Raw genomic sequence first — 16,314 nt, forward strand, 5'->3', positions numbered from 1 at the left:
GAGAGAGAGAGAAACATTGATGTGAGAGAGACATGTTGAGTGGTTGCCACCCACACGACACCAAGCAGGGCTGGGGACAAACTGCAACCGAGGTACATACCCTTAGCAGGAACCGAACCGGGACTCACTGGTCTACAGGCTGACGCTCTAACTGCTGAGCCAAACCATCCAGGGCATGTTTCTTTATTTTTAAAAGTGCTGTTCTGTACAGTGTTTTATGCTGTTTGTCCCTTCAATTAAAGAATAAGTAGAGCCCAGCTGGTGTGGTTCAGTGGCTGAGCGCCGACCCATGCACCAAGAGGTCGCTGATTCAATTCCCAGTCAGAGCACATGCCCTAGTTGTGGGCTCGATCCCCAGTAGGGGGTGTAGAGGAGGCAGCTGATCAATGTTTCTCTCTCATTGATGTTTCTCTCTCTCCCTCTCTTCTTTTCTCTCTAAAAATCAATAAAAACACTGAAAAAAAAAGAGCAAGTAGAATCATAACAACTGTGTATTTGTTCCATGGTATGGTCATTAGTATAATAGAAAAAATTTTCTTTAAATGATTCATATTGATTGAGTACACATTGAACAAGGGGATTTCCGGGAGGTATTTTGGAATGCATATCATGAGTTCAGGGGATATTAGGAGATTTCCCCTAGTATAGTCGATCATAATTACCCACACAAGCAAATATTCAGTGTCATTTAGAGCTATACTGACCTGGCTGATGTAGCTCAATGGTTAGAGCACTGGCCCTGTACACTGAAGGACTGTGGGTTCAAGTCCTGTCAAGGGCATGTACCTGGGTTTTTGTTTCAATCCCTGGCCCTGGCTGGGGGAGGCAACCAATCGATATGTCTCTCTCATATGGATGTTTCTCTCTCTCTCTCCCTCTCCCTTTCCCTCTCCCCCTCCCTCCTTCCCTTCCTTCCGCTCTCTAAAAATCAATGGAAAAAATATCCTCAGGATATTTTTTTAAAAATAAAAAAAAAATAAATAAATAGCCCTGGCTGGTGTGGCTCAATTGGTTGAGTGTCATCCTGTGCACCAAAGGATCGCTGGTTCAGTTCCAGGTCAGGGCACATGTCCAGGTTGTGGGCTCAGTTTCCAGTGGCGGGCATGCAGGAGGCAGCTGATTGATGTTTCTCTCTCCCTTTTCCTTCCTTTCTCTAAAATCAATAAAAACATTTAAAAAAAAAAAAACAAGTAAACTATTAAAAACCAGAGCTATACTACCAGATATACTTAGTTCACCTGGTTACATCCAAAATAATTTTATTGAAATGTTTTTAAGCTCCCTTTGTATGCTTTGTGATTTTTTTTTCATTGTCTTCAGAGAAGAGTATGAAAGGCAGATTTAGTCCTGGCCGGTTTGGCTCAGCGGTTAGAACGTCCGCCTGCGGTCCGGAGAGACCCGGGTTCGGTTCCCGCTAAGGACATGTACCTCGGTTGCAGTTTGTCCCCGGCCCTGGTTGGTCGTGAGGGTGGCAGCCACTCGATGTGTCCCTTTCACATCGATGTTTCCTTCTCTCTCTCTTCCTCTCTCTCCCTCCCACTCTGTCTGTACAAAAAATGGAAAAATGTCCTCGGATGAGGATTAAAAAAAAAAAAAAGAAAGGCAGATTTATGGTCTCAGTATACAGAAATTCAGAATTCCTTTTGTTTAGGATCCAATTTATTGAGAATTAGGTCCCATGTTTGCAACTGTTTTTTAAAAAATATGTTTTCTTTATTGATTTTAGAGAGAGAAGAAGGGAGAGAGAGAGAGAAACATCAAAGAGAGAGAACATCGATTGGCCGCCTCTTGCAAGCCCCCACTGGGGATGGGGCCCACAACATGGGCATGTGCCCTGACCGGGAATTGAACCAGGGACCTCTTGGTGTATGAGTCAATGCTCAACCAGTGAGCCACACTGGCCAGGCTGTTTGCAACAATTTTTGAAAGTCCCTAATAAAAACACTCTCAATATGGGGCAAAAAAAAAAAGCTGACTTTTATGTTCCTTATATTCACTCCATAGTTTGTAACTGTGAATCAGTAAAGTTGAAATCTTGATTTGGGGACCATGACTTGTTTACCAGTTATGTCACAATTTCTTTTATTCATAAAATGTAAAAAAGTGTTTTCTTGCTAGTAACTAAAAAATATAAATTGGTAGCTAAGTAGGATTATGTGACTTCAAAATTGAGGTTTTAATTTTTTGTTAATCCTCACCCGAGGATATTCTTCCATTGATTTTTTTTTAGATAGAGTAGAAGGGGGGGGCAGGGAGAGAAACATCAATGTGAGAGACACATTGATTGGTTGCCTCCCACATAACCTCTACTAGGCCAGTGATCAAACCTGCAATGCAGGTGCATACCCTTGACCAGAATTGAACCCCGGACCCTTCATTCCACAAGCTGACACTCTAACTGCTGAGCCAAACCAGCCAGGGCTGAGGTTTTATTTACATAGGGTTAGAGTTAGACTTAGTCGGGGGCATGCAGGAGGCGGCCATTTGATGTTCTCTGTCATCGATGTTTCTATCTCTCTCTCCCTCTCCCTTCCTCTCTCTCAAAAATCAATAAAGAGAAAAAAATTAAATACGGTTAGACTTTCTGTCTTTTGTTTTGTATAGCTCTAGATCAATAACCAGAATTCATGCTTTTCTTCTACAGGGCTACAACAGAAGTATCTCTCGAACAGAAACGATAATACGCTTTGCTTTCCAAGCCTCTATCACAGTTCTGTGCATTGCATGTCCCTGTTCACTGGGTCTGGCGACTCCAACTGCTGTGATGGTGGGTACAGGAGTAGGCGCTCAAAACGGCATACTAATCAAAGGTGGTGAGCCATTGGAGATGGCTCATAAGGTAAGATAGTTCCCAGAGCTAAGAATTGGCACACCTACTAAGAAACACAGAGCCCTAAATTATTTCCACCTGGCCCATAAGCCAAGCTTCTTTTGGCATTATCCTGAGGGTTGAGGTAGGAAAGGTGTTATTTTGGTTCTGTTCCAGATTGGCCTTAGTTATTTAAGACCTCTAAAACTACTGGAGTCCTTTCTCTTAGAGCAGACACTGATGTGGAAAGCCTGGAATCCTATCCCTGCTCAGACTAGAAAAGTCTTTAGGGCAAGAAGACGGAGGAGGTGTTTGTCCAGGTCTTTCAGGCTTTTGACCTATTTGTTTGTGATTCCACGTTTATGTTCTTCACTGTGAGATAGCACTTGTGGTTACATTGCAGTTTCTTTGCTTTTCTGTCACCAGAAGAAAATTTGCAACTATGACTTCAGGAATATAATCTTATCCCCAGTCTCTTTCATATTAGGATTTTCATAATGATCTCAATTAAGGCTACTTGACTTCAACTAAAACCATGTTCCTTCTAGTCTGTTCTTATTATGAGGATATGAACTACACAGAGATGCATGCATGTACTAAACATACAACACAGTGTAGAAATGGAACCTCATCTAGTGAATATGGGCTATTAGTTTTTATAGTATTTTTTTTATTTTGATATAATTTCAAACTTAAAAATGGCAAGAATAGTATAAAGACTTTCTATTTACCCTTTATTGCAGATATCAGCCTCCTTTCCTAAGAAAGATATTTTCTTACATAACCACAGTACAAAGTTCAAAATCAAGAAATTAATATTGATATAGTACTATTATCTAATCTGTAGTCCACATTCCAGTTTCCTCAGTTGTCACCATAATATCCTTTATAGCTATTCTTTTCTTGTTGGGAGTCATGCTTTCTATTTACTTGTCATATCTTTTCATCTCGGTTCCTCAAGCTATTCATTTTTCAAGGTTTGTATTCTGAGTTTACTGTGAGGTGACTGTTTTCTAATTCCAGACTGTTCCTTTATCCTGTTGGGCTTCGTTTCCCTCATTGATTCCCTGAGCCAACTCTTCTCAGGCCAAGCTTCTCCTCTAGACCCAATAAAGTCAAAGCAGCCCAGCGGGTCTTATCTGGTGTTCATTTCAACTTAATTATTTACCTTTCTCTTATTATATCTGTCTAATGGCCAGATTTCCCCTATAGATCTGTAATTCATTACTATTTAAAACCTTTATCTTTCCCTGGAGGCACTAGAGGCATTTCTTAATTAACTATTAACAGTCAGCCTCTAATAATTAGTTCTAGGTGTTTAACATGTATCCACAGTAGGTTAAACATTTCCTGTGTGTATGTGTGTGGGGGGGGGCCAAGGGGGTAGGCATAACTAAGAGTATTTCTTCCCTTATTCTTCCAAAGACAGTTTATTAAGTCCAAGCTTATTAAGAAGTAAAACTTTTTTAAATTTCTGGAATGGTGATACTAAGAATTATCAAGTCATTTAAGTATACTGTATTTTAATTTTCTTACAGGTGAAGGTAGTGGTATTTGACAAGACTGGAACCATTACCCATGGAACCCCCGTAGTGAATCAAGTAAAAGTTCTAGTGGAAAGTAACAGAATATCACGCAGTAAGATCCTGGCCATTGTGGGAACTGCTGAAAGTAACAGTGAACACCCTTTAGGAGCAGCCGTAACCAAATACTGCAAGCAGGTAGAGTTTTTCTCCTTGTTGAGATACAATTCACATACTATAAAGTTTACCCTTGTAAAGTACACAACTAAGTAATTGTTACTAGATTCACTGGTGTGCATCTGTTAACTACTTTTAATGCATATAACAAAATATTTGCATTTATTGTTTTTTAAACTTTACATAAAAAGGTCATACAGTGAACAATCTTTGGTACCTTGTTTTTTAAATTTTATTAAATGATTTTTTCATATGAGGACATACAGACCTTCATTGTTTTTAATGGCTCTATTATATTCTATTGCATGATTAATTTTTGGCTCTTACAATGTATATTTAATATCCTTATCAGCTTTTGCAAGTTTATCTCTATGTTAAATGCCTATTAATGCAATTGCTAGATCAAAGGAAACATGCAGTTAAATTTTGATGAATATTACCAATACCCACGTGGCAAATATTACCAATACCCACACAGAGGTTGTACCAGTATATACTTTCACCAGAAGTTATGACTGTCCATTTCCCAACATTCTTACCAACACTGTTTTTTCCACTATAATAAGTAAAAAATGTTAACTTGCCTGGCCCATGTGGCTCAGTGGATTGAGCATTGTCTCATGGACTGAGAGGTCCCGGTTTGATTCCTGCTCAGGGCACATGCCCGGCTTGTGGTCTCCATCCCCAGTAGGGGGTGTGTGGGAGGCAGCCGATCAATGTTTCCGTCTCACATCAGTGTTTCTATCTCTCTCTCCCTTCCTCTTTCTCTAAAAAAAACAAATCAATGAAAAAATATTTTAAAATGTTAACTCATTGATGGTTTGCTTTTCATTTTCTTAATTATGAATAATGTTGAGAATATTTTCATATGTGTATTAATCATTTGAATTTCTTTTTCTGTAATCTGTCTGCTTGAATCCTTTGCCTATAGGATTGTTTACCTTTCTCTTATTGCTTTGTATACGTTCTTTGTAAGTTATCTCACGTACTTTTATAGTTAAAATATGGCAATTTCTACCATTGATGTTGTCATTTCTTTTTTCTTTTTCCTTTTTACCTATTAACTATTACTAACCTGGCTTCTTTACATACCATGGAACAGCAGAGAGGATGAAGATGTAAAGAGCCAGAATTCCTTGACTTACTAAGGATACAGAATTACACGAGAGAGGCACTCTAGTAACTAAAGGCCCAGTTTTTTGTTACCCTTTTCCCTGTAATTAACAGAAAATCTGACCTGACAGTAGAATTAAATATTTAACTTGTAATTCCTTACTGGAAAGGGCAGAGAATATTGATAAACTGTCCATATTTTCTTTCCCTAAACTTGGTATGCATTTTAGAGAGTGGGATTAAAACAAAGGATTCTAAGGTTGTCCTGTAATTTTGAACATTATACTCAACACTCTGTTCCTTTGTCCTTATTAAAATCCACTGTCATTTAAAGACACTTGATAAAAGCTCCACAAATCTTCCTCTCTGTGTCTGTATAATAAGGGATTAAATTTGCTCAAAGATTTAGCCTTTGGCCCCAGGTCCTAGGTGGTAACCCCTAAATCCTTGGAGTTTGCTGCCTGATAAGAATGTCTTGGTTTACCTGGGGAGCCTTTGGCCATGCCAGATAATCTATGCCAATGATGTGATTTATGGTGGGAAGACTAGGGCCATTCTGTATCAGCTCAGCCTCTGGAAGGACTAGAGGCTAAAGTCAGCAGTGGAGATGGTCAGTCTTGTCTACATGACTGAGCCCCAATAAAAGCTCTAGACACCAAGGTTCAGGTGAGCGTCCCTGGTTGGCAACACTGTATGCACATAATCATCCATACTTGCTGGGTGAATTAAGCACTATTCACATGACTCCACTGGGAGGGGACCACTGGAAGCTCCATGCTGGGTATCTCTTGAACCTGCCCTATATGAACCTCTTTCCTTTGTTGATTTTAATCTGTGTCCTTTCACTACAATAAAACGTAATAGTTGATAAAAAGACTAAAAAAATCCACTGTCAAATAGGCAATGATAAGTGATAATTTTATTCTAAACATTTATAATTAATCAGCAGTAATCTTTGATCTTGTTAATGATGACCTTGGATTATTAGAACAATAGAGGAAATCCTTCTGTTTCTATTTGTTAGGAGCTGGACACTGAAACCTTGGGTACCTGCATAGATTTCCAGGTTGTGCCAGGCTGTGGTATTAGCTGTAAAGTTACCAATATTGAAGGTTTGCTACATAAGAATAACTGGAAGACAGAGGAAAATAATATTAAAAATGCATCCCTGGTTCAGATTGATGCAAGTAATGAACAGTCATCAACTTCATCTTCCATGATTATTGATGCTCAGCTCTCAAGTAAGCTAATTTTCTTTGTAATACCAATTATGGGACAGTTATTAACAGTTGTCTAACTTTATAATCCTGAACTGTTATATAAGAAATTAAAATTGGCATTATGGTTTCATTCTTGCAAATCAATTTTACCATAGGCCTCTGATCCCTTCACTCAAGTTACTTGAGAACATTTACCATCTGTGCTCCTTGACTCCACTGTAGGGTGATGAAGTCTAGTCTTAGCTGATCTTCCATCTCATTTCAGCTTTCTTTTATTTCTCATCCTAGCTACTCCAAGCCTCTTATATCCTTCACATGATCTGTGGCCTCACCCCTAGTTCCTTAAGGAAATTATCTGGCTTATTTTCCAGACACGTGCTCCTTTTTTTTTTTTTTTTGCCCAGCTTTATTCCTTTTTCAGGGAAAGAATTATCCCTCATCTTGTCTAATGAATCCCCTCATCTGTGCTCTGGATTCCTCTCTCTCTCTCTCTCTCTCTCTCTCTTTTCACAGAAAGAGAGAGAAATATCAATGTGAGAGAGACACATTGATTGGTTGCCTCCCGTACGACCCCTACTGGGGCCGGGGTGAACCTGCAACTGAGGTACACTCCCCTGACTGGGAATCGAACCTTCAACTGTTCAGTCCACTAGCTGATGCTCTGACCACTGAGCAAAACTGGCTAGGGGTCTTTTTTTTTTTAATCCTCACTTGAGGATATTTTTCTTTTGATTTTTAGATAGAGTGAGAAGGAGGGGTAGAGAGAAACATCGATGTGAGACACACACACACACACACACACACATATATGATTTAGTTTAATTTTTTTCTATCATCATTTATTCCCTCTGTGCCCTCTTCCACTTCCCCACACACCCCACCCTCTCACTATCTTTTTTTGTTAATCCTCACTCAAGGATTTTTTTTTTATTGATTTTTAGATAGAGTGGAAAGGAGGGATGGAGAGAGAGAAAGAAACATCAGTGTGAGAGAGACACATCAATTGGTTGCCTTCCACACGACTCTGGAGCCAGGGTTCAAACCTGCAACCCAAGTACATGCTCTTGACCAAGAATCGAACCTGTGACCCTTCGTCTGCAGGCCAATGCTCTTAACTGCTGAGCCAAAACAGCCAGGGCCCTCCACCTTCTCTTGATTCCTCAGAGACCTGCTTCTCTTTATGTTCCCTTGCTTCTTTATTTTCCAACTCTCTGTAGAAGCTCCTGCTAAACATATAAACACTTCTATCAAAACCACTGTATTTCCATCAACATTTTGTCCTATTTTTCCTTTTTAAATTTTAAAAAAATGTGTTCTTATTGATTTTTATAGAGAGAGGAAGGGAGAGAGATAGAAACATTGATCGGCTGCTTCCTGCACACCCCCAACCCGGGCATGTGCCCTGACAAGGAATCAAACCAGACCTCTCAGTCCATGGGACAACAGTGAATCCACTGAGCCACACTGGCTGGGCATATTTTTCCCTTTATATCCAAACTTTTAGAAATAGTAGCCTAGTCTTGCTGAATTCACTTATTCATGGAACAGTCTGGCTTCTGCCCCATTTATACTACTGAAACTATTCTTTTTACATCCACTGATGACCTTATTCAATACCATCTGCAGTGGTCACTTCTCAGTCTTCTGCTTGAATGACCTCACCAAAGCATTTGACAACGTTGGCCATTTTTTCCTTCCTAAAACTTCCCTTTATTCCATGACCCTGCTTTCTCTAGATTCTCTTCTCACTTACCTGGCTGTTCTTTCTAATCCTCCTCTGATTCATCTTTTCTCCTGCTCTTAGGGTTTTGTTCTTTGTCTTTTTCTCATTTTACATACTCTCTCTGTACAATCTAGTTAATGCCTGTGCTTATTCTTCCACACCTGGGCATCCACTGCCACTCCAAAACCCATGTCTCTAGCCAAGGCCTGTTTCTTTTGTTTGTTTGTTTGTTGTTTTTCTGTTCTAGATGTTTCTCCTTTTTCCCCCATTGACACCCTCCTCCCAATTCCGCCCCCGCCCCCAGCATTGTTGTCTGTGTCCTTGTTTACACATACATGCGGCCCTGGCTGGTTTGGCTCAGCGGTTAGAGCGTCGGCCTGCGGTCCCGAGAGACCCGGGTTCGGTTCCCGCTAAGGGCATGTACCTCGGTTGCAGTTTGTCCCCGGCCCTGGTTGGTCGTGCGGGTGGCAGCCACTCGATGTGTCCCTTCACGTCGATGTTTCTCTCTCTCTCTCTTCCTCTCTCTCCCTCCCACTCTATCTGAACAAAAAATGTCCTCGGGTGAGGATAAAAAAAACCATAAATAAAGAGAAATGTACACATACATGCGTATAAGTTCTGTGGTTTATCTCTTCCCTCCCCCCACATCCACCTCTTCTGAGGTTTGTCAGTCTGCACCCCCACTTCCATGTCTCTGGGTCTATTTTGTTCCTCAGCTTGTTTTGTTCATTATATTCCACAAATAAGTGAGCTCATATGATACTTGTCTTTCTCGGACTGGCTTATTTCACTTAGCATATACTCTCGAGGTCCCTCCATGTTTTCTCAAAGGATGAGAGATATTTCTTTCTTACAGTTGCATAATATTCCATTGTGTATATGTACCACACCTTTTTTATCCACTCATCTACTGATGGACACGAGTTGTTTCCAGATCTTAGCAATTGTAAATAGTACTGCTGCGAACATAGGGGTGCATATATTCTTTCTGATCTGTACCTTTTATTATGGTGGCTTATAACAATATTTGAATCATGAACCTTTGGAGGAATGTGATGAAAGCTATGCTCACCTCTCAGAAAATTTCTGTTTTGGAGGTTTGCATACATCCTAAAACCCATCTGTGGAATTCTGTTAATAACTTTACTGGCTCTCTGTCTCTTGCAGAACAAAGTCTAGTCTGCCTGGACTTTGTTCACGATCTGTTCCCCATGATAAGTCTCCTGCCTCCCTGCACCACCCACCTTGTCTTTTTCTACTGCCAGCCCCCCACCACGTACTCTGTGTTCCATCCCTATGCTTATAGTTCCTCCTTATATCGCATCATTTCATGCTTATTAGATCATCTCATTGACTGTTTTCTCTGGGTAATGTCCTTGTCCCAGTGGCATCTACTTCATGAACTTATTTTTTGTAAAGCAAATTATTTTTTATTTACTTTTTATTGTTTAAAGTATTGTTCATGAACTTATTTTCATCTTTTTAAGACTCAGCTCACATCTCTCTTCAGTGAAGCCTTCACTGACTGACATACAGAGATATTTGGCAGATAATAGGCAGAGATATTTGCTCTTCTTTTTAAATCATAACTGTGCTTAGTCTTTGTTATTATACTAGGCACACTGCATGAAAATTCTTTATTTGCCTGTCTGATTCTACTAAACTGTAATTTTTAAAAATTTTTCTATGAACTTCTAGTATCAAGCACACCGACACATAGTAATTTTGTTCATTTGAAAGTTTTTATTATACACTGTTCAAGACACTAAAGAATCAGCAGTGAGCAGAATAGACAAAGTCCCTATCTCATGGAACTTATATTTGTGGTGGGAGAACACAAGACAGTGAGCAAGTAAATGTGTGTGTGTGTGTGTGTGCGCGCGCGCATATATACACACACATATTTATATGATAGAGGAAAAGAAATAAGGGTAAGGGGTATAGGGAATGCTGGGAGTAGTGGATATTATTTTATATAGGATGATCAGGGTTGGCCTCATTGAGAAGGTAGAATTTGAGCAAAAACCTGCGGAGGGGGAGGGAGAAAGTTATGTGACTATCTGTGATAAGAGCATTTCAGGCAGGAGGAATGTTAAGTACAAAGTCTTGAGCCAGGAATGTGCCTGATTAGTTTCAGGAACATCAAGGAGAACAGTGTTGCTCAAGCAGAGAAAATGGATGAGAAGGGAATAAAAGATAAGGGAAGAGAGGTAGGATAGTTAGTGCAGGACTAGACCGGGTATAGACATTGAAGGACTTGGGTTTTTGCCCTGAGATGTAAAACACTGGAGAGTTTTGAGTATAGGAGTCACGGAATATGACTTAACGTTTTAAAATTATTATTCCAGCTGCTCAGGTAAGTATACACTGTTGGGTGAAGGGAAAGGGCAGAAGCAGGGAGATTAATTATTGCCATAATCCAGGTGAAAGATAATGGTTGCTGGGACTAGTGTGGTAACAGTAGAGGTAATAAGAAGTGGTCAATTTCTAGATGTGTCTTAAAGCTGGCAGGCAAATTTTTTCACAGATTGCATGTGGATAATGAGAAACAAGAGTCAAGAATTATGCCAACCATGTGGGAAGGAACTGAATTGTCAGGCATTAAAGAGAGAATTAGGGGGCAGCTTTCTCCAAGACCGAAGTGCTGGCAGAGACCATTGTTCCTTTGGTGAGCCCTTGCCCTACAGAACTGGCAGGCAGGCACCATATCTGAGACTCCATCAACCTACCTCATACTATTTGATCCACCCAGGTGATTCCCTGAGACCCTGCCCCATCCAACTTTTGGGCCCACCCAAGCTATTGCCAGGGGATTTTCCCATACAAATGGCCTGCCTTAGTTCATGTTTCAGATTTTTCTAAAATCTCTCAAACAAGCAGCATCTGGCCCCCAGCGGGCCCTGTACCTCTCACTAAGTGGCCCCAGGCCCGGCACTAGGGGCAGCCGGCCTTGGATCACAGCTTGGCCTCACCTGGGCACCTCCAAGGCCAGCACAAGCAGCAGCCATCTACACATAGCTTTGTAGCTCAAGCCAGGTAGCCCCAGACAGAACACAGGCAGTGGCTGACCTTGGCTTGCACCTCCTGGGAGGTCCCAGAGCCAGTGCACCCAGTGGATAGCTTCAAACCACATCAAAGCACCACCCAACCAACTCCACAAGTGACACACTCAAGGAATGGACTCAGTGGCTACCAGAGCCCCACTGAAGTAAGTCCTGCTCTGTGGGGTGGGCCCTGCACAGCTGATCCTCCACAGTGTTCAGAGATTGGTGGTTGGTGGTCACAGCCAGTCCTTGCAGCTGATCAGCCTGGGAGTAAATGCCTCCCACTGATGTGCCAACAGTGATCAAGGCTCAACTACAAGAAGAGGGTGTACTGTCCACATGAGTGGTGCACCTGGAAGGCCCAGCTTGGGTGATTGCGGAGGCTGTGCCACTGGGCCCTACAGGACACTCTACTAAGCCTGGGAGACACAGCAGCTCTACTTAATACATAGAAACAAGCACAGGGAGGCTGCCAAAACGAGGAGACAAAAACAAAACAAAAACAAAAACATGCCTCAAATGAAAGAACAGAACAGAATTCCAGAGAAAGAACTAAACAGAATGGAGGCAAGCAATCTAATAGATGCAGAGTTAAAAACATTGGTTATAAGGAAGCTCAGTGAACTTAGGGGAAGAGTAGAGGAACTTAATGAGAACTTCAAAAAGAGATAGGAAACATAAAAGTAGAACTAGAAAACATAAAAAAAAGATCCAGCCAGAAATGAAGAATACATTACATGGAATCAACAGAGGAGTAGATAAAGCAAAGGAGGATCAAATCAGATATTTAGAAGTTAAGAAAATAGATAACACCCAATCAGAACAGCAGAAAGGAAAAAGGATATAACAGTGAGGACAGTGTAAGGAGTCTCTGAGACAACTTCAAGCATACCAACATTCATATCAGGAGGATACCAGAAGGAGAAGGGAGAGACCAAGATATTGAAGACCTATTTGAAAAAATAATGACAGAAAACTTTCCTAACTTAGTGAAGACATACAAGTCCTGGGAATGGCAGAGAGCCCCAAACAAGACGAATTCTTGGTGCCCACACCAAGACACATCATAATTAAAATAAAAAGGTTCAAGACAAAGAATGAATCTCTCTATAAAAAATGTTTTTTCTTTATTGATTTTAGAGAAGAAGGGAGAGGGAGAGAGAGATAGAAACACCAATGAGAGAACATCGATTGGCCACTTCCTTTGTGCCCCCCACTGGGTATTTGGCCCACAACCTGAGCTTGTATCCTGACCTGGAATCGAACTGGTGACCTCTTGGTGTGTGGGTCAGTGCTCAACCACTGAACCCCACCAGCTGGGCCAAACAGAGAATCTTAAAAGCAGCAAGAGAAAAGCAGTTACCTACAAGGGAGCTCTCATGAGACTGTCAGCTGATTTCTTAACAGAAACTTTGTAGCCCAAAAGGGACTGGCAAGAAATATTCAAAGTGATGAAAAGCAAGGACCTACAGCTAAGATTAGTCTGCCCAGCAAAACTATCACTTAGGATCGAAGGACAGATAAAGTGCTTCCCAAACAATAAAAAGCTAAAGGAGTTAATCACTACCAAACCAGTATTATATGAAATGTTAAAGTATCTTCTTTAAGAAGAAGAAGAAGAAGAAAAAAAGATAAAAACTATGAAAAAAATAGCAATAAATACATATCTATCAACAATTGAATCTAAAAAACAAAATGAACAAGCAGAACAGATTCAGAATCATAAAACATTTTGATGGTTACCAGATGGGAGTGGGGTTGGGGGAATGAGTGAAAAAGGTAAATGGATTAAGCAGTATAAATTGGTAGTTATAGAATAGTCAGGGGGATATAAAGTACAGCATAAGAAATATAGTCAATAATATTCTAATAACTATGGTGTCAGATGTGTGCGAGATTTATCGAGATGATCACTTGGGTAGTTATGTAATGTCTAATCACTGGGTTGTACACCTGAAACTAATATAATATTGTATGTCAGCTGTAATTTAAAAAGAAAAAAAGGAATTATGCCAAGGTTTGTGGCCTAAGAAATTTAGATGGGTAGAGTTGCCATTTAAATAAGATGAGGAAGACCACTGCAGGGGCAATATTGAGGAAAACTGATCAGGAGTTCAGTTTCGATGTGTTAATTTTGAGTGCCTGTTAGATATTTAAGTGGAGATGTCATATAAATGGAACTATCAAGTAGGCAATTGGCTGCACAAGTTTGCAGTTCAAGGAAACAGACTGGGTTGGAGATACGGATTGGGGAGACCCACTGACAGATCTGTGCTGTCCAGTAGTTACATGTTAGCCACTAGTTACATGTGACTCCTAAAATTTAAATTAAGTAAAGTTAAATTTAATTTAAAATTCAGCCCTTCAACTGTACTAGCCATATTTCAGTGCTCAATCACCACATGTTAGTACCTACTGTATTGAACAGAGCGGATATAGAATATTTCAATCACCAAAGAAAATTCTACTGGACAGGGCTAGTATAGATGGCATTTAAGGCCATGAGACTGGATAAGATCACCAAGGAGTGAGAGTAGACAGGGTAAAAAGGAGGTTTAAGGATTGAGCCCTGCAACACTACAAATTAAGAGGTCAGGGAGATGAGGAAGAATCAGAAAAGAAGACTGAGAAGTGATGAGTAAGGAGGTAATGCATAAGAATGTGATGTCCTAGAAGTCAAGTAAAGAAAGTATTTCAAGGAGTGAGTGATTATCTGTGTAAAATGCTGCTAATAGGACAAGTAAAATGAGGACTGATAATTTGTCATAAAGGTCACTGGTGTGCTGTATGAACAATTCTTTGAAGTAGTAGAAACAAAAGCTTTATTGGGGTTGGTTCACAAGAGAATGGGAAGATAAGGATTGGAGCTAGCCAACAGAGTCAACACTTTGGAGAAGTGTTGCTATATGTACAGCAGCAGAGAAATGAGACAGTAGCTAGAGAGGTTAGTGAGCTCAAGAGAGGGTTTTAAAAAAAATTTATCTTGCCCTAGCCAGTTTTTCTCAGTGGTTAGAGCGTCAGCCTGCGGACCAGAGAGTCCCGGGTTCGGTTCCCAGTAAGGGCATGTACCTTGGTTGCAGTTTGTCCCCGGCCACAGTTGGGGTTGTGTGGGTGGCAACCAGTCTATGTGTCTCTCTCACATCGATGTTTCTCTCGCTCTCTTCCCCCCTCGCTCCTGCTCTAAAGATAAATGCAAAAAGTGTCCTCGGGTGAGGATAAAAAAAACTTTATCTCTATTGTTGAAAGTATTACAGATGTCCCTCCTTTTTTCCTCCATTGACCCCCCTCCTCCCTGCTCCTGCCCCTCCCACCGCCTTCACCACACTATTGTCTGTGTCCATTAGTTATGCATATATGCATATAAATTCTTTGGTTTCTGTCTTCCTACTCCCTCTGAGGGTTTTCTTAAAGATAGGACTGTGTACAGTAGAGATCAAAAATTTGATTATGTAAGAGAGAGAGGGGTGAATTGTTAGAGAGATGTTTGTAGAATAGGCAAAGGAGGGGGAGCTAGTGTCCGAGTGGAGGGGTTGTCCTTAAACAGGAGCAGGGGCAGTATATAATCAGAGGGGAAAGTAGATTAACATGTACACAGGTACAGCTAGCTGAGTACATGTGGCAATGAGAGCTTGTAGAAGTTCTCTGCTGATTGCTTGTATTTTCTTTCTGAAGTAGGATGCAGAGTCATCCCCTGTGTGAGAACGGGAGAAGAGATCTGGAAGGAATGGAGAATGAGCAGACTAGAGAAGCAGTAGAATTACCAGATGGCACTAAAGTCCCACTTAAAGTTAATGGTCACACATTTACACGGAGACATCAGTATGGTTGTATGTTTTCGTTCAACCATGTTCAGCTACTGATCCACAGTATTTTTAATTTAATTCAATTGCTTTGGAAAGTCAAAGGGAAAGGCCAAAAGGCAAGCTTCACAAGAAAGTAGCATTTGAACCAGCTCCTGAAGAATATGATGGAGTTTGGTATTTTGAAAGGAGGGCTGGTGGAGGCAACAACATATGCGAAGGCCCAGAGACATGGAAGAGCAGAGCATGTTTCTTCAACATTTAGAAATCAGTGTTGTAAACTGCATTTTACCAAAAATACAATGTAGTGACTGCAAGGTTAGACAGGAAGAACGTGCCTCGTGGGGTTGTTATCAATATTAAACGAGCTCACTAAATGTTATTTCTGTACTTTCTTTTAGGTGCTCTTTTAAACTCAGGTGCTCTTACTGCTCAGCAGTACAAAGTCCTCATTGGTAACCGGGAGTGGATGACTAGAAATGGTCTTGTCATTAATAATGATGTAGATGATTCCATGATTCAACACGAGAGAAAAGGTCGTACTGCTGTATTGGTGGCAGTTGATGGTAAGGTTTTCCATAAGTACACTATGACTCAATGTTGTGATCTCAGCTGTTGTTTTATGTGTATTTTTGAGAGACTTCTGAACTATGAGAATTTTTCAGAAACAGCTTGAATGCAAAGTAAAAATGTTAGCAATACATAATTGACGCGGATTAATTTAAAATTCTCTTGCATTTGCCTGGCTTTGTTATTTTCCTCCTTAGCCTATTTTGTTTTTTTAAAAAGCTAATCAAGGATTTTTTAAAACCTAAAAATAACGTAACATTACATTATAATCTCATCATTTAAACGCATGGTCAGTTTTGTATATATTTCTTTTCTTGTTTATATATGTACATATA

The 16,314-nt window shown here is 40.4% G+C and overlaps 1 protein-coding gene across 2 annotated transcripts in view; it reads left to right on the forward strand.

The window, feature by feature from the left end:
• The window catches only part of ATP7A (ATPase copper transporting alpha), a 98,444-nt gene that overhangs the window by 74,867 nt on the left and 7,263 nt on the right, over positions 1 to 16,314 (forward strand). For both annotated transcript variants that reach the window (XM_036270762.1, XM_036270763.1), the window contains exons 16-19: positions 2,645 to 2,839; positions 4,348 to 4,530; positions 6,647 to 6,863; positions 15,811 to 15,975. In XM_036270762.1, the coding sequence (XP_036126655.1) occupies positions 2,645 to 2,839; positions 4,348 to 4,530; positions 6,647 to 6,863; positions 15,811 to 15,975 (760 nt within the window). The remainder of the gene's footprint in view (positions 1 to 2,644; positions 2,840 to 4,347; positions 4,531 to 6,646; positions 6,864 to 15,810; positions 15,976 to 16,314) is intronic.

Source organism: Molossus molossus, unplaced genomic scaffold (genome assembly GCF_014108415.1).
Source record: "Molossus molossus isolate mMolMol1 unplaced genomic scaffold, mMolMol1.p scaffold_m16_p_2, whole genome shotgun sequence".
In the NCBI taxonomy this organism is placed as follows: Eukaryota; Metazoa; Chordata; class Mammalia; order Chiroptera; family Molossidae; genus Molossus; species Molossus molossus.